Source organism: Erigeron canadensis, chromosome 8 (genome assembly GCF_010389155.1).
Source record: "Erigeron canadensis isolate Cc75 chromosome 8, C_canadensis_v1, whole genome shotgun sequence".
NCBI lineage: Eukaryota > Viridiplantae > Streptophyta > Magnoliopsida > Asterales > Asteraceae > Erigeron > Erigeron canadensis.
Genome location: NC_057768.1, coordinates 24,978,835 through 25,000,050, shown reverse-complemented (window position 1 = coordinate 25,000,050; position 21,216 = coordinate 24,978,835). Strand labels below are relative to the sequence as shown.

The 21,216-nt window shown below is 35.9% G+C and overlaps 2 protein-coding genes and 1 long non-coding RNA gene across 6 annotated transcripts; 2 read left to right on the top strand and 1 right to left on the bottom strand.

The window, feature by feature from the left end:
• Nucleotides 1-3,966: 3,966 nt before the first annotated feature.
• LOC122580195 lies at nucleotides 3,967-4,912 on the bottom strand. The gene is made up of 3 exons (XM_043752470.1): nucleotides 4,625-4,912; nucleotides 4,430-4,528; nucleotides 3,967-4,327 (listed from the first exon to the last, which is right to left on the bottom strand). Exons 1-3 carry the CDS (start codon nucleotides 4,901-4,903, stop codon nucleotides 3,968-3,970), a joined length of 738 nt encoding a protein of 245 aa, XP_043608405.1. The 5' UTR covers nucleotides 4,904-4,912; the 3' UTR covers nucleotide 3,967.
• A 4,946-nt stretch (nucleotides 4,913-9,858) lies between these two features.
• LOC122578226 lies at nucleotides 9,859-12,743 on the top strand. Of its 4 annotated transcripts, none has more exons than XR_006320488.1 (5): nucleotides 9,859-10,039; nucleotides 10,195-10,284; nucleotides 10,375-10,540; nucleotides 10,657-11,840; nucleotides 12,287-12,743. It is a non-coding gene; the product is annotated as an uncharacterized LOC122578226 (long non-coding RNA). The 4 variants fall into 4 exon arrangements; XR_006320490.1 differs by having other exon boundaries at nucleotides 10,624-11,840; XR_006320489.1 differs by having other exon boundaries at nucleotides 10,404-11,840.
• Nucleotides 12,744-13,994: 1,251 nt separating this feature from the next.
• On the top strand, nucleotides 13,995-20,505 carry LOC122580252 (novel plant SNARE 13). The gene is made up of 10 exons (XM_043752531.1): nucleotides 13,995-14,464; nucleotides 17,090-17,182; nucleotides 17,339-17,432; nucleotides 18,924-18,961; nucleotides 19,222-19,319; nucleotides 19,490-19,569; nucleotides 19,648-19,704; nucleotides 19,800-19,892; nucleotides 19,986-20,060; nucleotides 20,165-20,505. The coding sequence occupies exons 1-10, from the start codon at nucleotides 14,385-14,387 to the stop codon at nucleotides 20,267-20,269; spliced, it is 813 nt and encodes a 270-aa protein (XP_043608466.1). The 5' UTR covers nucleotides 13,995-14,384; the 3' UTR covers nucleotides 20,270-20,505.
• The last annotated feature ends 711 nt before the right edge of the window (nucleotides 20,506-21,216 follow it).

Here is a 21,216-nt window from a genome sequence, read left to right as displayed (position 1 = left end):
TCATACTGAATCTTTGTCTATTTCGGAAAAAAATTTGGGTACATAGGAATCATCATTTTCATTACATATTTGTAGTTGCTGTTATTGTGTATCTTTTCCTTTTCAATTTTATTGTTTATATATATATATATATATATGTATTATGAATATAGATATAGATATTATACGTATGTGTAAATATATATATATACATATATAGGAATCATCGTTTTCATTACATATTTGTAGTTGCTGGTTTTGTGTATCTTTTCCTTTTCAAGCTTATTGTTTATATATATATATATATATATATATGTATTATGAATATAGATATAGATATTATATGTATGTGTAAATATATATACATATATATATATATATTATGGACATCATTAATAGTTGATGAGGTTGATGTTGACTTGAATTGTTTCAGATGGATAGTTTAGAGGATATTTGGGCAGACCCAGAAAACGTACGTATTGAAGTGCCGGATAATGTGTTTGAGCAACCTGTTGCAGACGGTGAATATGAATGCGAACCTGGGGACTTTGAAACTGATGAGGTGTTCGGTTCCTTTGAAGAATTAACGGAGTGGGCTCAAAGAACAGCAATGGATTTGGGTTATGTTCTAGTTATACGGCGGACGAACAAAAACTCAAAAGAGGTGGTCAATAAAGTGACACTTATATGTCACCACGGTGGAGCGCGCGATGCAAGGTTAATTGGTCCACCTAAACGGTCAAGTAAGATAGGTTGTCCTTTCACTTTAATAGGCCGCTCTGGGCGTGATGGTGGTTGGAGGTTAACTGTCCAGGATTGGAGACACAATCATGATCCAACTACTAATCTGCAAGGGAATGCATACGCCAGACGGATGACGGATGAAGAAAAGGAATTTGTGGGAACCCAATCGGATCGCGGTTTGTACCCACATCAGATCCTGGTAAACCTCAAACTTGAATTTCCAGGAAACTTGACTCGCAAAGGAGACATTACGAACTTCCTAAAAGCGAGAAGAAGGTCGGGGCAAGCAGGGCGCACTCCAATGCAGGTACAAACATTAAATATTTTATTGTACTACGTAGTTGGAATTGACTTATTTACTCTATCTTGGTCATTAATCGCAGGTTATGTTTTCATTGTTGCAAGAGAAAAGGTACTTTTACCAGTTCACCACAAATAACAAAAATGAACGCTTGGAGAACCTATTTTTCATTCATCCAACATCAATGACCCTATGGCGCGCATTTCTCTGGGTTATTGAAATAGACTCCACTTACAAAACTAACATCTACAACATGCCGCTAGTTGAGATCGTCGGCGTGACTTCAACGGGGAAGACCTTCAGTTTAGCGTATGCGTTTATCGTAAACGAGCGGGAGGCAAATTATCAATGGGTTTTACGATGTCTTCGGTCCACCCTTGATGATAGCTTTGCCGTTCGTGTCGTTCTTACTGACAGGGAGCTGGCCCTGATGAGAGCTTTGAAGGTTGTTATGCCGGATTCGAAACATCTACTGTGTAGTTACCATATATGGCAAAACATAATCAAGCACTGCGAACCGGCATTGCGTATGAAGAAAGATGTTAACATTGACAGGCTTAACGTTTGGTGGAAAAAAGTATATCAGTCTCGGACTTTTGATGAGTTTAAGTCAAATGAGAAGGAGTTAAAGGAAAAACTTGCGGGTTTTCCAGGCGTCTACAAGTACCTGACCGATAATTGGTTGTCCCCATACCGAGAGCAGTTTGTGTCCTGTTGGGTCGATGAACACCTCAACTACCAAAACCACACCACAAACAGAGTGGAGGCCGAGCACCATTTACTGAAGGAAGAATTGAGGGGGAAATGCACATTTACTAGAATCCTCCAATGTGTTGATTCTGTCTTGATCAGTCAAGAAGCAGAAATAAGGGGCCAACTGGGGTATAGCTACGGGACCCGGAAGGGGAAACATAATTACAACTGTATGAAGGACCTGTTGGGAAAGGTTTCACTTAAAGCTTTGGACATCATGGCTGATGAAATTGTACGCTTAGACAAAGTCCTTAAAAGACAGGTTAACAAATGTGGGTGCAAGGTTCAGTCCAGTTGCGGGCTACCATGTGCCTGCAAGATTGCCGAGTACATGCAGCGCGGTTAGTACGATTTATTACTTGTATTTTTTCATCAAAAGGACATAATTTCATACACTTATTTATATAAAAAAATGCAGGGACTCGAATACAGCCTCATGTCATAGACCCGTTTTGGCAAAAGCTTGACTTAACACCGTGGACATGCGTAGAAGACGAAGACGAAGAAGACGATGTTCATAAAGTTGTTGATGGTATTACGAATTTCTTGGATCAGCAACCCAAGGCTCAAAAGAAACATTGGTTGTCAAAAATTAAAGACATGTTTAAGCCTGGTAAGACACAAGTGAAAGATCCTCTTGTTCAAAAGACCACACGCGGAAGACCAGTCGGCTCGAAACAAAAGCCTCCAAAGGTATACATAATACATCTAAAAAAATATTTGTATTATTCAAAAATTTATAGTATATATAACTACCTCAGTTAAGGAAACTGATTCTTACTAATGGTCTAGGTGCCGGATCTCAACACCAACCCACCTGGGCTACGAAAATCCAAGTCCAGTCGACCGAGGGAATACAAGGTGCCAGATTTGAACAAACCCCCACCTGCGCAGCCCGCCAGACACAGTACGTACGAGCCGTCCCAGTCCTGTCGTTATCCCGATAACCGAAAATTGTTCGACGATCAATCCCACCCTGAATCAGAATGGGTCAAAGATAATCCTGACATTTTCGGAAACCTGCACCCATATCCAGGTCTTGATGATATATATACGTGGGGGGACCCGTCCCAATCCTACGGGGTCGGGGATACACCATATGTGACACAAAAATTATATGGATTCGGCGATACGTCCCAAGACCATTGGCTCAACTATGACCAACCATATTCGAAGTTAGTAGATGACATCTTCGGGCCACCACCTACACAATCTAGAAATGCACCCATATATGAATCAAGGCAGGCGCAGGTTTCGGATCCGGAGTCAGAGGCACAGTCATCGGCCAGTTGGGTTGGGTATGTTGCGGAACCGTATAACGCCAGTCTTTCCAAAAATTACGCTTGGGTACTAGGTGAGATACCATCGTACTTAAGGCCGTACGTTATAGGCGCACAAAATGTTAAAGGAGACGGTAACTGTGGATTTCGAGCTACCGCTGTAGCTTTGGGGCTAGATGAGGAGATGGGTGCAGAGTGGGTTCGTACGCAGATGCTAGCGGAGTTTGAATCTGACCTCGAAGGGTACATGCAAATGTTTGGGCAAACAGAGGGCAACCGAATGTTGACGGCGCTGCGAACATCTTATTATGGACGAAGCCGACCCATGCATCATTGGATGAGTAAAGTGTGGTTCCATATCCTCCTGGCCAATAAGCTGGGTATAATAGTCAACTGCGTTAGCCTACGTGACCCCCGAACAGTATTTCCGATGCATCACGGCTTAGATCAGCTGTTATTCAAACAACCGATAAGTATTGCGCTGATAAACAACGAAACCCATTTTGTTGCAGTGAAATTAGCAGGCGACTACCCAATGGCCTACAAGAATCCGGAATGGGAATTTCACGCAACCGATCCTGCACGTCGACTAGCAATAACGTACGCAAATCAAGAAGATGCGTATCAAAATTGGTTGTACGCAAACATGCCAAGAGTACCACCAGGCCCTCCTATTGTAATAAATGATTAAATTCGTTAAATGTTTTAAATCTACTAATTTCTCATATTTTTCTGTTGTACATACATTGATTTTATAATACTTTTCTAAATTTGATTCCAATTATTTTTTTATCAACAAATGTATAAAAACATAAAAAAATACAAATGAAATTTTCACGCAAGTCAAGATTACAAAAGGAAATTACACTTCCGTTAAACGATGAATACAAACAATTAAAAAAAGGGAAAACTAATCACTTTCATCATCACTATCACTATCACTATCACTACCCAACCGATGTGTGGGGGCCCGTGACGTGCTAGGCCCAGCATGGGATGATGACGTGCTAGGTCCGTCTTTGAATGGTGACCGGGTCCAAGGGCTACCCTGGGCGAACATATCATTGACGTTATAGGACGGTGACTGCTGGGCTGGGAAGGGTTGCTCTATATCCTCTGGGAGGGGGACATTCAGTCCACGTGTTCCCCTAACCACACGCCCAACCATACGAGTATGTCCCGATCGTGTCCCTAAAGCGTCCACATATGTCTGCGTAGGCGGGGTATTGGGCACTTGGGAAAGTCTTTGGTGGGTATCAAGAAGCTGCTCCTGTAGCACATGAAAATTAAGTTAAGAATAACTAAAAATTAGTTATTATCTTCCTGTATATACAAAAAAATATCTTTTTCCCAGATTTGTGCAAGATCTTACATAAATGGGCATAACTGCGTCCTGCACCATCCCATCTCGTCTCGTGTGGGCCCGCAAATAAAACTCGGGCGGGTCCTCACGTCGCCCGTCATTATCTTCCTGTATATACATTAATCAAAGTTATATATTTGTATGTGTATCTCTGTATAGATATATGTTTACATACGTGGGTATAAATAATTACGTATAACTTACAGCGTAACGCCATTCACGCTGAGCGTATGACTGCCGACCGTGAGTACTGACAAAATTATTTTGTTGCTGCCTGTTTGTCGTGTTTCTTTGGGCAGCAATCATCCGGGGCTCGCTGGTCCAGTAACCCAGTAGATAACTCCACGCCTGTGGAGGCATCCCATACGGAGGTTGACCCTCCAGTTCTGCCAGCCTTTGGGACCCACCCCTGTTAGTGAACCAAGTCTTCTTGAATTTTGCTTTTTTATCCCTGTAGATCTTCAGGGCATCCTGACGTATCATCCTGGTCACGGCCTCTCGTAACGGGTGATTGTCTGGGTGACCTAGATAGGGTTCTAAGTAGAACCGTCTCTGCAATAGTACCAAGTAAAAGTTAGCATCTACCATATTTTTTAAATAAAGTATTTAAAAAGTAAAAAAAATTAGTTTTATACCATAAGCCAGTCAGTAAGTCCATCCTTGATGGGCTGGGGCACCTGATCCCACGACTCGTAATTATGTGGGACGGTAGCGACATAGGTCCCCAATAGCTCTTGTACCACTTGGCGTGGTCCCCGATTGCCTGCCACCTACTGAGATCGTTATTTAACATAAGCGAGATTCGGCGTCCCGAATTCTGAAACTCGCGCTCCAGATCGTTGTTAGCAGCAGCAGCTCTCCCTGTGCTAATACCTGCAAAACAAAATAAAATAACAAATATATATACATATGTACCATATATTTATATGCAACGTACATTAATATATACTTACCACCCGTACGCCTACAACCCCATTCGGGATTCCACCCCCAGTTTGGAGGGTCGTTGCCACCATCTCCGCCGTGAAGTGCAGCCATTTTAACCTACATCAGCCGTCTCAATTTATAAAATAACATAAACAAACATAAAAGTCATAAAAAAGGTGCGACCTAAATTAACATATTTTCGACACAAAATTGTTTTCCAAAATTATTATACCTAAAATGACCACTTTTTTGCAACTTTTTTTCAAACATTCGTTTATAACATTAATACTAACCTAATAACAACTATATTAACAATTACAATTATACTAAAAAGTGTTTTTCTAACTAAGAATCATACTTTGAACTATAATAAACAATAATTATAACTACAAATGTTTTCCTAAAAATTAATGAATTTCTAAAAATCATATCATTCCTAACTATAATAACATAAGTAATCTTTCCTAACTATAAAACTATAATATTTCTATAACTAATACTTTCTAACATATAATTACTAACACTTGTTCCTAACATATTTTTTATATAACATTAAACTATAACATTTATATAACTAATATTTTCTAACACGTATTTTCTAACCCATATTTTTTCTAACTTTTTTTTTCAACATATATTTTCTAACAAAAATATATAACAATTCTATAACTAATAATTTCTATAAGAAATAAATATTTGATAACATTATTATATATTCAAATAAAAACAAGTATTTAAAAGGTAAATGAGTGTTACCTCGTCTGAAAAATAGTTTACTGGAAAAATATGTATAGCAAAAAACGGACTGTCTGGCTGGCCGGAAAAAATAATAGTCGCCGGAAAACTATAAAAACTGTTTTCCCATACGTCAGTGGTGGAAAATACGTTCCCCGCAAAACTGGTAGGCCGGAATAAATTTTCGCCGGAAAAATGTCGCCGCTAAAAATACGCCTGAAAAAGGACTCCGGGAAGCCGGAAAAGGTAGATAGTGTAAAAAGGAATGTTGATAACGATGATGAGGGGATAGATGGCCGGATTTGTGAGTTATAAGAATGGAGTAAAAAGGATTTTCCTGCAGAAAGAATGGAGGAGGACGAAAATTCTTAAGGAGGAGGAGAAGTATTCCGGAGAAGAGGAGGAGAAGAGGAACGAATGGATTGCATTGTTTATATCGAAAATCTGCCAGTGGGGGACCCACTATTAGCGGCGACGTCGCCGCTAATGGTGGGGACCACCACCACCTGATACGGTCAAACGTTACAGACGCATGTGACTCTGGGACCCACTATTAGCGGCGACGTCGCCGCTAATAGTGGGTGGTCGGGTTACACTTTTCTCCCTGGTCGGGTTACGCGCTTCGTTTATATCTACTAGTTTTAATACTCATATAATATACAGATTAACTTATATTGTATAATTACTTTCCTTAATAAAATCAAAGTTCGAATGGATTAAAAATTGAGCTATCAACCTTTGAATAAACTAAACAAATATGATCTACACTATATTATAAAGCAAATCCACTTTTGATTTTTAACATTGAACTTAAATCTATATTATAAAGCAAATTTACTTTTGATTTTCAACATTAAACTTAAATTTTTCAATATTGATTTTAAGTTTCAATAATTTACGCATTCTAATGTATGATTTACCATACATCATAGTCACGTTACATCAATAACTTCCACTACTCACCGCCACCACCACCAATTTCCACCGTCACCACCGTTGGTACCGTCGTGTGCCACCACCATCCATCACTGCCACTACCGCTGCCGTCATCACCGCCTCTACCGCCGCTCGCCACCGCCACCACCACCACCTGTCACCCCACTGCCGCCGCCGCCATTACATCATCACCACCGCCGCCACCTCTATCACCGCCGCAACGTGCGGGTACCTTTCTCTTGTATATTTTAATATATACGGGTACCATTTTAATTACTTAAAAATAATTGCATCAAAGAACCTTATTTTCATATTTGAATTCGTTATTATATATATGTTTAAGATTAAATTGTAAAAATATATTAGTATATTGTTCTCTACAAAGTTAGTAGAAATGAAGAACAGAAAAATTGGATCACTTATGTTTTATATATTTATGTGAATGATAAATTAAAAATCTAACAATAATCCAAGTATTAAGATAAATATAATAATATATATATTTGTGTCAATGATGATCAGCCGAGCTGGTCAAAGACACTTTCGGTTTTACCCAAACTTTTGAGTTTGATTCTTAAGGATGGTGATGAGTGATTTGTTTATGACTTTTCTTCTATGTCTTTTGGTCGTTTTTAACATCAAAATGAGTTTATATGCATGAACTTTTGGTACTTAATGAAATGTAATACTAACGCATGTTTACGGAATATGCGAATTAGGGTAAATGTCATCTACCAACTCGACTTGGATGTCAAAGGACTTTACAAAACACAAGACGGTGAAACGGAAGCTTAACAAAGAAAATCAGGAGCGTCGGAAGCTTGAGCATCGCTCGCAATGCAATAGTAGGGTACGAGCACCACTCGTCACCCCCTACGAGCGCCGCTCGTATCCTCAAATTCAGCACCGACCTTTTGCCTTATAATAGAAAAATAAACCACCAGACTTAATGAGAGAGCAATTTTCAGCCACTAGACGTGATCCCTAACCCTAGGCCGAAAATTGCAAGTTTCTAAGTGGATTTTGGAGTTCCAAACACTTCTTGTTCTTCATCATCAACCTAGATCTTCATTCTACATTATGTTTTGTTCTTGGTAAACAATGTCTTTTATCTTTTCATACTTTGCAATTCTATTAATAATGTTTGGCTAGTAGACTAAATACTTGTTTTGATTTATGTGATCATGTAGGCTTTTATTTTACTTTGTTTAATGTTAGATTTGTTGGATTGTGTTTAGTGTTTATTGTAGATCCATGGTTGTCTAGTTTTACATATTAATAATTGTCTCGTCTCGTAGGGATCTTACATAATTGAAAAATGTGACTTGTGGACTTAAGCCTACGGGGACATTGCAAACATCTAAAAGTATTGAAATCAATAACTTTTGCAAAAAAGTCAATAGACGTTGGAAGGCAATCACGTCTGAGTCTCCATATGAAGGAATTGATCTTCTTGTAAACTAATGCATCCTATTTAGTTTAATAGGTCCCGAAGGAGATAACATAATAGTTTAAGATGTCTCAAAGAGTTGTAGAAGGGGGTGAATACAACTTTTCACTTTAATCAGCTCGGAAATACTTTTAATGCGGAATTTAAGTTATGTTAAAGTATTTGTCCATATTCAGCTTATGATTAATCATATTAAAGAAACAGTAAAAAAATAAACAGAATACAAAGACAGTAAAGTAGGTTGCAGTCCAAGAACAAAGTGCACGCTTATTTTCAACTCATTCTTTTATTAATGAATGAAAAGAATCACAAGTAGTTGTGGAACATATTAGCCTACAAATCTAACTAGTTGATTGAATAGCAAGTTACAACTTTGTCAATTAATTCTACTAGCCTAAGCTGAGTATAACACGGATCCAAGCTGATAGCTCTAATCGTTGTGAGAGTTAATGAAAGGATGCACACATTCTTGAGACACAAAGGAGGGTTTATATAGGCATCAACCATGCCTTGGATGCCGTCTATTTCTTTACACGCGTCTTGATTTGATGGTCTCTGCATGATCAGTACCTATGATAGTGACATTGTCCTTTTTGTTCCCCATGTGCTTACCAAGGTTGATCGTGCAACAACAACTAAATGGACACCTCATAGAATGTTTACAATCAACAATTGGCACTTCTAGAATGTCATTTCTGATGCTTATTTAGTTGATTGATGATATATACAAAGTTGTAACAACACTGGAGCACTTGTAAGACTCCAGGCTGAATATGTACCTTCAAGGTGACTTTAAGACTCAGACTGATTTCCACCCATTAGCCTAATCTTATATCCTTGTTCTTCATATTTGATTCAGACCAAGTGCTTTGTTCCTTTTAATGTAGCTTGAAAAATACCATCTTCCAGTGAAGATGTTCAGGCTGACTCAGCTTGGAATCATTCAAGCTGACTCAGTTCCAGAACCAAGACTTTAAGTATTTCTTTGAGTTGTTTGTTATATTCAAATCTTTCTGGATATATATATATATATGAGTAACTTGAGTCCAACATAGTAAATTGTGGATATAATAGATTTTTATTAATTGAAAAACATTTATAATTGATTTGAATCTTTATTTTATTATTTAATGGGAGTCAAATATTGAGAGTTAATATTAATTGAAAGTCATATTGCTTTTAGAGAACATTTTTTTAAAGTTCATTTATCATTTGCCAGGTGTATTTTTTATGTATATAAAAATATCATAAATTCCAACCATGATATTGTTAAAGCTTGGCTAAGAGGATAAGGAGATAAAGAAATCTAGATAAAATTTATTGTTTATCCACTTTTGTGTCTATATAAAAAGGCTTTAACATGTAGTCTTCTTATCCAAAATTTCTTTCCTTTCAACTTGTTTTCTTCAAAAAAAAAAAAGCCGAAGTAATTAACCACATTCTTCCTTATTTCATTTTAGAAGGAGCTTCTTCTATTATTCGAGTTAACATCTAGCTTGATGGAGTCGGATTTTCATAATCTTCAATGTTTTCATTCAATTTCCAACCATGATTTCACCGTTTAATATTATGTAAGCTATATAATGCATATTTTAATAGTCTTAAATTCGACATACTTTTGAAAGTATCTATATATTATTTTTTGATTTGAAATATTCTTTTAGTTTTAAATTTTCTGCTTTACTACTTGAGCATTTTTATAAAACTACTTTGAATCTCCATATAGGCTTAAGCAAACTGATGTAAACGCGCCTACCAGCCAGTTGGAACATATGGTTTCCGGAAGTGTATTTGTAATGGAAAATGTTGATGAATAGTAAGTTCATTCTTATTTTATTTATAAAACTTATTAATTTATATTATCCAGTGCTCATTCTGTAACTCATTGTATCATTTATCTTTATAGATTGGTTGTTTTTGTTGTTTATCCGTTAGAGAGGCCGTCTATGAAACAAAATCCGGGCACATGTTAAATCGCGCAATTTGTGAAAGCCTATCACCTACAATTTGTGTAGACGCGGCTGTGATGGATATTTGGAGTTTGATTCTTAACGAAAAACAAAAAATGAAAGGTGGACAAATTAAAAGACTTTTTTTACAAACATCTACCATTGTAAATTGTATATTTAACTTTACTGATTTAAATTTTTTCTAGGTTAAAGTAATAACCTAATTTTTTCTAAACCAGTAAAAAAACATGTGGAATGGCTCTTTGGGATTTGACGAAGCATTATAAGATTTTTGATAAAAATATGAAGCATGCATTGGGATGCGATGATGAACTTCCGTCAATGAAAAATGGTAAAACTGTAGTGGTTATTTTGATAGAAATGTATTTGTATCTTTCAAATGTGCTTAAAGACATAACCGTTGAGACTATATGTACAGGTTTTTTTTCCCAATAATTGCACATGAACACTATTATTTTGTTATGTTCAACCTTAAAAGGATAGGATTCATCATAATTGATAACAGTGTTACTACAAATGACTATAAAGGGAAGTATAGTGCAGTTTGTGATGTTCTTGTAAGAATCTGTTCTCAACCTTCAATTTATTTTAGTTTCATTTATACATGTGAAATGTGCAACAAATATAATACGAAAATGACATAGTATGCAATACAATGATACATTTGACTCGAATAGTTACAGCCAAGGCTTTGAACAATTGACATAGTGTAAAGATATAACCCAAAAAAGAGGCAGCATATGCATGTTCTTCGAACAATAAAACAATATTCTCTGAATTAAGATAAAAGTATATAGTATAATTGAGTTTGATAAGAAAGTATAGTATGTTAATAATAAGGGGAACAAGTTTCAAGATAGGGATTTTTGTGAAGTCCGAAACTGACCTTAGTATAATATAGACCGAATCTTTTGGTACAACTGTGAATTCTTACTTAGAAATTGTTATCTATTTGCAGCGACGTATGTTTTCTCGTTATTTGAGGAGTTTCAAGCATCAAAAATCAGAAAAGTGGAACACACATTAGCAAAAATGAAATGGAGGACCTTAAATAACAAGGATGACTGTGGAATCTTTTTGATGTGTCATCTGGACACGTATACAGGCGAACCAATTTCAAAGTGGAATATGGGTTTTGTCACTGAGGTTTCAACGAGAGAAGTTACTCAAAAGGTTCATTTAGAAAGGCTAAGAAAAAAGTATTGTACAAAGACTTTATTTCATGAAAGCAACAAGCACCAAAGAAGATGGTGGATTATGGAAAATTGTTTGGAGAGAAATATGACCTTGCACAAGGAAAGAAGGTGATTAATGAAGCTGTGAGATGTAAGTTGAAAGTGATACGAGTACAGAATGTAGTTCTTAAGAAGGTTGACACTTGATGGCTTAGGCATATCATCAGGTAATCTAATTTTGAGATCTGGTTTTAGACTTTATTACAAAAAAAGTTGGTTTTAGACTTCTTGTTCTAATGTTAATCGTCGTTAAGATGATTGTTTTATGAAATTGGTTGTTTTATGAGTCTTAATTTTGTAAGACTTCTCTTGTGAGTCTATAAACATAATTATTTCCATTTGTTATTTGCTTTTGTCTATAGAAAAATAATTGTGGTAAATTTATACATGTCATTACCACTATGCTCTTGTATTGTAATTTCATAACTTACACATGTGTATTACACGTGTATAACTTGTAGAAATTACAACCTCTAGAAGGTTATTTTCATTCTAAGTGGTTGATTAGCGTTCATTTTGTGATAAATTCCCCCATCATAAGGCCACATTTCAATGTCTAAATGAGTTAATATTTCAAAACTATTGGTACTTGATGGATTCGATATAAATGCAGGTTCACGGAAAATGCGAGTAAGGGTGAATGACATCAATCAACTCAACATGAAGGCCTATGAAGTTACAAGACACAAGGAGACAATTCGGGAGTAGAACAAAGGAAAGCAAATCGAAGAGCAGCAGGAGCTGTGAGAGCCGCTGGCCCAACAAATGGAGGCCCCAGCGCCTCTGGAGCCCAGTACCAGCGCCGCTGGGCGGCCCAATTTAGCAAACTGACTTTAGCCTATATAAATACGAATAAACCGACGTTAGCCGATTCAGCAGCCCTAGCCGCCACATACAAACCCTAGGTCGATTTTGTATATTCCAAGGAGGTTTTGGAGCTTCTAATACCTCTCAATCTTCATCCTCAACCTAGATCTATTTCTTTTATTTACTTTCAGTTAGTAAACAATGTCTTTCAGCTTTTCAGACTTTGTTATTCCTTTAATAATGTCAGGCTAGTAGGTTGGATATTTGTTTGGATCGATGTCATGTAGACGTTTATTTATCTTATTTTATTTGTTAGATATGTTGGATTGTATATACTGTTTATCGTAGATCTATGGTTAATGAGTTCTTCATATTATTATAGGTTCTATATATGCATGTATTAACTTAAGTTCAATGATCAGTCTATAATTAGATGTAAAAAGTGATTCACTTCAAACAGAGGGATCCAGAACCATAATAATTAGAATAAGGTGAACATGATGCTTAACAATGTCAGACGCGATCCAGTGACATGGAAACGTGGCATGTGGTAACCGAAGGAAATTATTATCTGGTCATGGCTTAAAAGCCAGGTATACTAAAAGATGGACTAGTAACACAAACTTAGGTTATTAATGCTTAAACAGTGAATCTAACGAGAGTTTGTTTAAAGATTAGTGTAAGTCTAGGGACAACACTAGTTACTTAGTCAAAGTGAATCTATCGAGAATCTGAGTCGTGATTAAGTTTTCAGCAGACTAGCAAGTAGATAAAATAGTATTTCGGTCGTGTCATGAGATCGGAGATGCTGAACAAGTTTTTTATTTAATTATTGTTATTTGCTTTTCAATTCAAATTTCAGATTTAACCGAAGCTTCTCGCTGAATAAGCGGTTGCGGCTTCTATATTACTTTCGGTTTAATTAGTTTTAATAGGAAATCGTGACAAACCCCCAAATCCTACAATTTCACCTAGCTACTTTCTTAGAGAAGTTAAACGTGTAATTATAAATTTAAAACTTGTTTGAAAATTAAGTTAATTATCTCGCTCATCAACCGCCACGAACACCGTCACATTGCACGGATAATTTTAATTTAATTTAGCTCAATGGTTGAAAGATCATCACTCATTCAAGAGGTTTTGTATTTATGACATGGGGAGGACATAAGAAGTCCTTTATGAAGGCTTGTCTTGGGTATACACAGATTAAAGTTTGAGAGATAGGGTTACCCCTATTAATCTTCGTGCCTTCGGACGGATTAGTAGGTTTTCCCCATCGGATATTTGAAATAGGCGTTTCTATTTCGAGGAAGCTCTCTAACACGGATCCGGTTACAACAACGTATGCTAGACCACCCGTTATTGAATCTAGACCCGAAGTTTTCAAAGCAAAATTCATCTTTAAAAAAAATTAACATTAATAATTGAATAAAGTAATAAATAGAGTAATAAATAAAAATAAAAAATAGAAATATATTTTGAATAAAAATGGCAATTCTTTACAGGTGGGCAAACAGCAAATACAGGCTATAAACAACACCTTCTCTCTCTCATTGTGAAACCCTAGGAAGCAACACACACAAACACCAATTCATACTTCACCTAAAATCTATCTATCAATCTGTATCTATCATTCTTGTATTCTACAGTAAAAAAAAAAAAAACATTCCCCTTTTTTACAGTTGTTTAGCGTTTTCAGATTAAAAAACAAGCCAACCCAGTTACCAAAATCTTATATGGTGAAGTGGGTTTACTCTAAATCATAATGTTAACAATTCTTAGCTATTAAAGTTTTTAACTTTTTTCTTTTTGGTGTCAAAAAAATATAATTTTGTAATCAAATTATTATTATTTGGCATAAAAAAATATATATAATATATATAACAGAAGAGAAAAAAAGAAAAATGGCGAATCCTGATTTGCAAATGAACCCTCAAATGGAGCAGATCTGTGGTGAAATCCGTGACAATTTTCGTGCCCTTGAGTAAGTCCCCCCCTTTTTTATTTTTATTAATAATAATAATTTTTATATGCATTATTTTTGTTATTTTTTTTATTAGTATTATATTTATGGTGAAATTGGAGCTCCTACAATCATTATAGTTTATTATACATTTTAAGTTCATATGTTACTAACTTAGCAACTTTAGAGTTTGTGATAGTAGTCTGTGTTGTGTGTATATATATATATATATATACATACCGCGACTTTCTTAATGTGCTTTGATGCTTATTTGCAAAACAAAACTTATTTAGGTTGTTAAGCCCATTTGGATAAGCTACTCGATATTGGCTTTTTTTGGTATGAGCTGATTAATGCTAATAAGATGTTTTGGATGAAAAAGAGGAGTTATGTTATAATAAGCTCGGCTTATATGCTAATTTAAATACCACCCTAGATTTCATTTATCGGTATGTGAGATGTCAGTTAAAGTCTTCAAGTAGTATTTCTTGTCGCATATGTATGTCTGAAGCTGTTTCTATAAGTGTACGTGTAGGTGTACAAGTAAAGAAAAAACTTTTTTTTTAAAGTTGATATTGGTGCCTATGAGTTACGAGAAGAGTTGTGAACTTAACAGGGTGCACAAAGTGCCTTAGGAGTTAGGAGTTGGTTGTTTCAGGTGCTTAGAATAATAAATTGTAAAATGGTGAATTTCACAAGACACAGCTTATGACTGTCTTCATTTATTGCAGTCACTGATTACTGATCAGCTCGAGTGTTTAGATAGCTTTAAGCAAAGCTAAGTAGGGATTTATGGATAAATGAGCAGACATAAGGGTTGAACTTCAAAAAATAAATGCATTCAGAGGAATTCGAGTTTTGATTCTATAATATTATCTTTGAACTAGAACTAATATGAGCCTATGAGGGTTGGAACATGCTCTGCAAGATGAGTAATGACAATTGATGAACCTGGGGAAAGAGTTTTTTTCTAGCTAGTAATCTGAAGTCTGTATCTAGGGATTTGTCGCTAATCAGAGTGAGTTGGGTCTTAACCTCTTTGACAAAGATCAAACAAGAGTAACTAATTCAAGTGATATACTGATGCTCGAAGTGGTTCGTAACCTGTTTTCTAGAACATACTTTATACTGTTGTTCAACTTTGCTTTTAAATTGATATATAAAGGATCACTTCAGTATTAAAGGGTCAACAAAAAGATGACACGGGGATTACTTCAGTTATAATTTTTATTTTTCAGTTGTCACCAGCAATGTAATTTGTGTCTAACTTGATTTCTTTTACTTAACCTATGTCTGGTAGAATCGATAGGAATGCCATTGTCTAATACTCTAATTATAGGATCATATATTCAAAGACTTCATATCTGGATTGTTAGATAGGTTATTGGGCTACACTTTGGTTTTGAATATCCGTGCTTCTTTACACGTGCATTGTTGTTGACTGTAGATAATCGTACATCATAGTCTTAATTAGTCATTTTACTCTTGGTAGTGCTTCAAGTTTTAATTACGTACAAGTTTAATTTCTTTGTATATGATCTCGTTGAAAAACGGCTTTATTTGCTTTGAGTTAAGGTTTTCAATGGATTTAACTCGAGTGCTGTCCACCATCTTACTGTGTGTATGTATAATTGGGGGTGGGACTGTGTGTGTGTGTATTAATGTTGATGTTGAGATGTATGTTTGGAACACAAGAGTGGATGACATTCACATGAGGACAAGAGTAGGTAGATGAGGTCTTGCTTAAGATTGAGGGAGTCTTGATACACTACTGCCAGTATGGTATCTAATGTAAATATTTGGTTGCAATGTTGGTAAGAATAGCATTACAAAAAGGAGCCAAAAAAGAATAAGGGGGTGCCACTATTCATGTAATGAAATAATCTACAGATATTTGAATCCTTGAAATATATCTAAGGAATTGCTTTAGATAGGAGGGTACTGAGTTATACCATTCGTGCTGTAGATTCTCATTTGGTTTGACTGTTTTCGAGTTTATTATCGATTTATTCATTTCCTACCCTCGCCAATGATGGGTTCGCTGCTTGATCTCAAATTGTGGAAAATTATGGGATATAACAAGTCCTACACTAGCCGACCACATCCTTTAGGTGTTTATGCTTGAGAATCTATCTCTGAACACACATTGCACTTAAAGGCTCTTGTATTCCATTTGTAGGTTTCTTAAACACTAGGCCATAAAGATATTGTTCTTATAAGTTGTTTTGTGTTTTAGAGCATGACTAGCCTTGAGGGTGTCCTGTAATCGAGCTATCTTTTCTTTTCCTTTGACCCCATATCTGCTCTATTATAGTAAACTTACTGAAGATATCATCAAGTACACTTCTTTTATGATCTTATCAGTTTTTGTGTGCTATATTAATATTTAGTTTTGTAAGCTTTGATTCTCATTTCAAGTTAATTGTAGTTATACAATCTTAAAGAATATCTTAAGCTTGTCAAATTATTATCTGATTGAACTTCTGTTTATATGCAATCTGTGTATACTTTTTATCACATCTTCAAATTGGAATTCTAGATCATTTAAAGCGGTCACTTAAATGCTGTGGTTAATGAGAATTCTTTTCAGTGTGATAATACTCTTCACTTCAGTTGAAAGAATCATGACTATTTTTTTGGATGTAGAAATGGGTTTCAGAAGCTGGGAAACATTAAAGAGACCTCCAGAAAAAGCAAACAGTTGGAGGATCTGACAGGAAGGATGAGAGAGTGCAAAAGGTGCACATTGCTTGTTCCTTGTAAACTATTGTTTTTTCTAAGCTGCAAGAAGTAATTTTTGTTGGTTGATTGAATAGTATTTGTTCTTGAGTTGGAGGTTATTCAGAGTCCAGAAGAACCCAAATCTGGGAACTTGATGGATTTGTTTTCCTGTAGGTTGATTAAAGAGTTTGATCGTGAAATCAAAGAGGAGGAAAGTAAAAACCCTCCGGATGTCACCAAGAAACTCAATGATGAGAAGCAAGATATGGTAAGATTAAATATGTGTACGTACCTACCCTCGGATTTGAACTCGTGATATCAAATATCAGGAGTTGACTTCGAGCCAACATGGCTCAAGAGGGATTGGTTATGACATGCAAGGCAAGCGCTATGACCAAATGGACTATAAAGCCCATTTGCTGATACTTATCATAGTCATGCCTTTTACTTAGAGCCGGCAACTTCTGCCCAAACTCTTACATATGGGTTATATTGGGTGACATTCTTAATTGTTTGGGTGATTTTGGGTGATGTTTTAGATTGTAACGGGTGAGAATGGATAATAATGCTTCATCTTCAATTTTGAAACGGGTCAAATTGGGCGGTAGATTAGAAGAGTACGGTTTAATATTCGCCCAAACTCAATTAAACAAACTGATGTTACAACCAACTTCCGTCACAACCACCTCGAATTACAACAAACCTCCGACGACCACCTAGTCACCCACCGCCATTTTCTCTGTCACAATCACCCTGGAATTACAACCAACTTCCGACCACCACCTACCGCCATCTTCTCTGTTACAACCACCCTCGAACCACCGGTGTTACAACCAACTTCCGGCCTCCACGAGCACAACGCCACAACCTACCACCAGCTTCGCCGTCACAACTAGCGTTACAACCAACTTTCGACCACTGTTCAGTTATTACGTTAGATGTCGAAATCAAATTGAAACAAATTAAAAGGCAACGAAATTTATGCTTGCTTTCGTTCTGTAATAAAAGGCAAAAGGAGAAAAGTAAATTTAAGAATTGAGAGAGAAGTGAGATTTACTGTTTACACCACTATTAATATCAATAAAAGGCATAGAATACGTGTAACTTAGCTGGCTTTTTTTTATTTGTAGGAATAAATTTATATTATACATGTATACTACAGACTTGTGGAGTATAATAAATATAAAAAAATTATATATTTTGATTACGGACTCGTGACCGATTTATCCAATCCATACAACTTTATCATCTTACATGCTATGTTTTTTATATTTAGGATAGAATTTTTAATGGCAAAAGATTTTCCTACAAAATAAACAAGTCCTTGTTCTTTTTAGTCATTTGATAAATAATAACCCGTTTTGACCCGGGTCCGTTTTGACCCATTTTCAAAATGACCCGTTATGACCCGAACCCGTTATGACCCGGACCCATTTGGATCCGTCACCCAACCCGATCCAACCCATACATTTTGCCACCTCTACTTTTACTTATTGATGATACCTGCAACATCCACATGATTTTTTATGTATTATTTATCTGTAATTTATATCAGCTTCTATATGTCTGTATACTTATATATCAGCTCTCATATTGGCTTGAAGTGTTTAATTTATATGTTCATGGTCCTAGATTTTATTTATCAAATGGATGTATGTTTTCTCAACCTGCGATACGGTGGTGCTCAACTTAACTGTTATTTACTGATGCATGGTTTTGTTTCTGTAACCTAGCTAATTTTTTATAATTGTGTTTGCAGATTAAAAAGCTGAATTCATTTGTGGCCTCGAGAAAGACGTAAGTTCATGTATATTTTTTAAATTTTAGCATTCATGATTGGAGATACATCTGGACCCATGTTGATTTTTGGAAGTTACTATATTTATCCCATTCTATGACTCAAAATGAAAATTTACATGTGCTTAGTATGGTTGGATTTAATGGATTGACTGATAACGTAATCAAATGCTGACAAAGCTTTGATGTAGTATAGTTATATATAAGATCGTTACTATGTTAACATTCTCTGACCATCTTCCGTCTTTTATTAAATCCAGACACCAAAGCACTCTTGGAAATAAGAGGGTTGAACTATTTGATATGGGAGCAGGTGCTAGTGAACCTATGGCTGACGACAACGCCCAGGTTGCATCAGGTGAGATCAGGTTTACTGCTTTATATTTATCCTGGAAAATAAAAAATTTAGGAAGTCATGAGGTTCATTAGATGTCTTGCACTTCTGATCAATGTCATTTTAGTTAAAGAAATGGCCATCAGTAATTTAGAATTTATCTATGTATCTCACTGCATCGGCTGCTTTTCTAGAAATGTCGAATCAGGAGCTTATACAAGCTGGCAGGAATAGAATGGATGAAACAGATCAAGCAATTGAACGCTCCAAACAAGTAAATTTTTATCATCGTTGTTTGTATATAAATAGTTAATTGCTGTCATTGCTTTGTACTTATCTGATCTACATACAGGTGGTTCATCAAACCGTTGAAGTGGGAACCGATACTGCTGTTAAATTGAAAGGCCAAGTAAGTACATATCTTAATATTGGTAAATAATTGATATTACCTTTGTTGTTCGTCTGTATATTTATGGAGGATCTGATTACTATAGTTTTTCTCAGACTGATCAAATGGGTCGTATTGTCAATGAACTAGACACGATTCAGTTCTCTATCAAGAAAGCATCCCAGCTTGTGAAGGAGATAGGACGCCAGGTATCAAGTCTTTCCAATTATATATATCAGTTACATTATTTTAAATGTTCAGTTTTCTGTATTTCATGTATAACTAAATCACATTTTTTACAGGTGGCTACAGATAAATGCATCATGCTTTTTCTATTTCTTATTGTCTGTGGTGTAATTGCTATTATTATCGTGAAGGTAATCGACTTTCCCCTTGATTTGTATACTCAAGAAGTTTGTTGAATTATCAAATATGCATTTTGGTGGAGTTTTCTAATGTGGTTATTCTGTTTGCTGATTAGATTGTGAATCCGCACAACAAAGACATCAGAGACATACCAGGGTTGGCTCCTCCAGCTCCAGCCGCAAGGAGACTATTGTATGTAAGTTCTGCAGAGCATTTTTGAGGACATTACGGAGGATGATTGTTTAAATACTAAATGTGTCATGTCATATGATTGTGTGCTATGTTATGCTAAGCTAAATGTATTAATTTTTTTCATCCGAGTTGTGCATATCGTACTCAGTTTTTCATGTAAATGGTTTGTTTGGGTTCATTCCCCACGGTTCTTTTATTGTAATGCCTTCGAACATTGTACTGCTTGAAAGTAGTCGACAACATACTATGAGTTGTGTTACATTATATGTTATGCCCAAAATGCCATTTTATTGGTACTAAAAGTATTTGCTGCAAGTAACTAGGCGTACACATGCTATTAAATGCATCGTTTTCATCATTTGTGTACATATAAATTCATCTTCTATTAAAATAAAGTTTTGGACCTGATTTGATTTAATGCCGAGCTTATCTGTTGGGTGTTTGACTTCTTGTACGGTGTAGAAGGGTTTACTCGAGACACAAGAAAAACAGTTTAACTGGGGAGTTATGCTTTTTCTCTCAGCTTCGTGGATGAGGAGTGTGAGAGCTGAGCCCCTGTGCTCTATTCTTTTTCCCAGCCTTACCTCCAGCAAGAAAAGAACAAGAGAAGTTGAGGGACCCAACTTATGGTGAATTTGTAGGTTTAGCTCCTATGAGTGCATGCCAATTTGAATAGTACAGATACCATATTCGTAGATACAGTCGTTCATTGCAACCAGACAAGGAAATCTGGAAGGTAGCTCCAGTTTGAGAATGGTAGAACCTACACTCTCATTCCCGGATATCAAGAGATTCCATCATTCCAAACAGAATATACGTGTAATGTTGAATGAATTACTTGGTCATAGAAAAGTTTTTTTTATAAAAAATATAATTCATTTGACATTAGAAGTATGTTTATTTTCAAAAATAAAACAAATGTGGAATCTGTCATACTAAATTACATCAGCCATTTCAGATGATTCTTTAAAGAAC

What these genes read in the sequence shown, in the direction of transcription:
- LOC122580195 (XM_043752470.1), bottom strand. Translation starts at nt 4,903, where the DNA reads ATGATACGTCAGGATGCCCTGAAGATCTACAGGGATAAAAAAGCAAAA. An exon ending in AGCGTGAATGGCGTTACGCT is followed by an intron (nt 4,529 to 4,624) that starts GTAAGTTATACG and finishes ATGTATATACAG; the next exon opens with GAAGATAATGACGGGCGACG. An exon ending in ACGCAGTTATGCCCATTTAT is followed by an intron (nt 4,328 to 4,429) that starts GTAAGATCTTGC and finishes CATGTGCTACAG; the next exon opens with GAGCAGCTTCTTGATACCCA.
- LOC122580252 (XM_043752531.1), top strand. Translation starts at nt 14,385, where the DNA reads ATGGCGAATCCTGATTTGCAAATGAACCCTCAAATGGAGCAGATCTGT. An exon ending in CAACGCCCAGGTTGCATCAG is followed by an intron (nt 19,320 to 19,489) that starts GTGAGATCAGGT and finishes CTGCTTTTCTAG; the next exon opens with AAATGTCGAATCAGGAGCTT. An exon ending in TTGCTATTATTATCGTGAAG is followed by an intron (nt 20,061 to 20,164) that starts GTAATCGACTTT and finishes TTTGCTGATTAG; the next exon opens with ATTGTGAATCCGCACAACAA.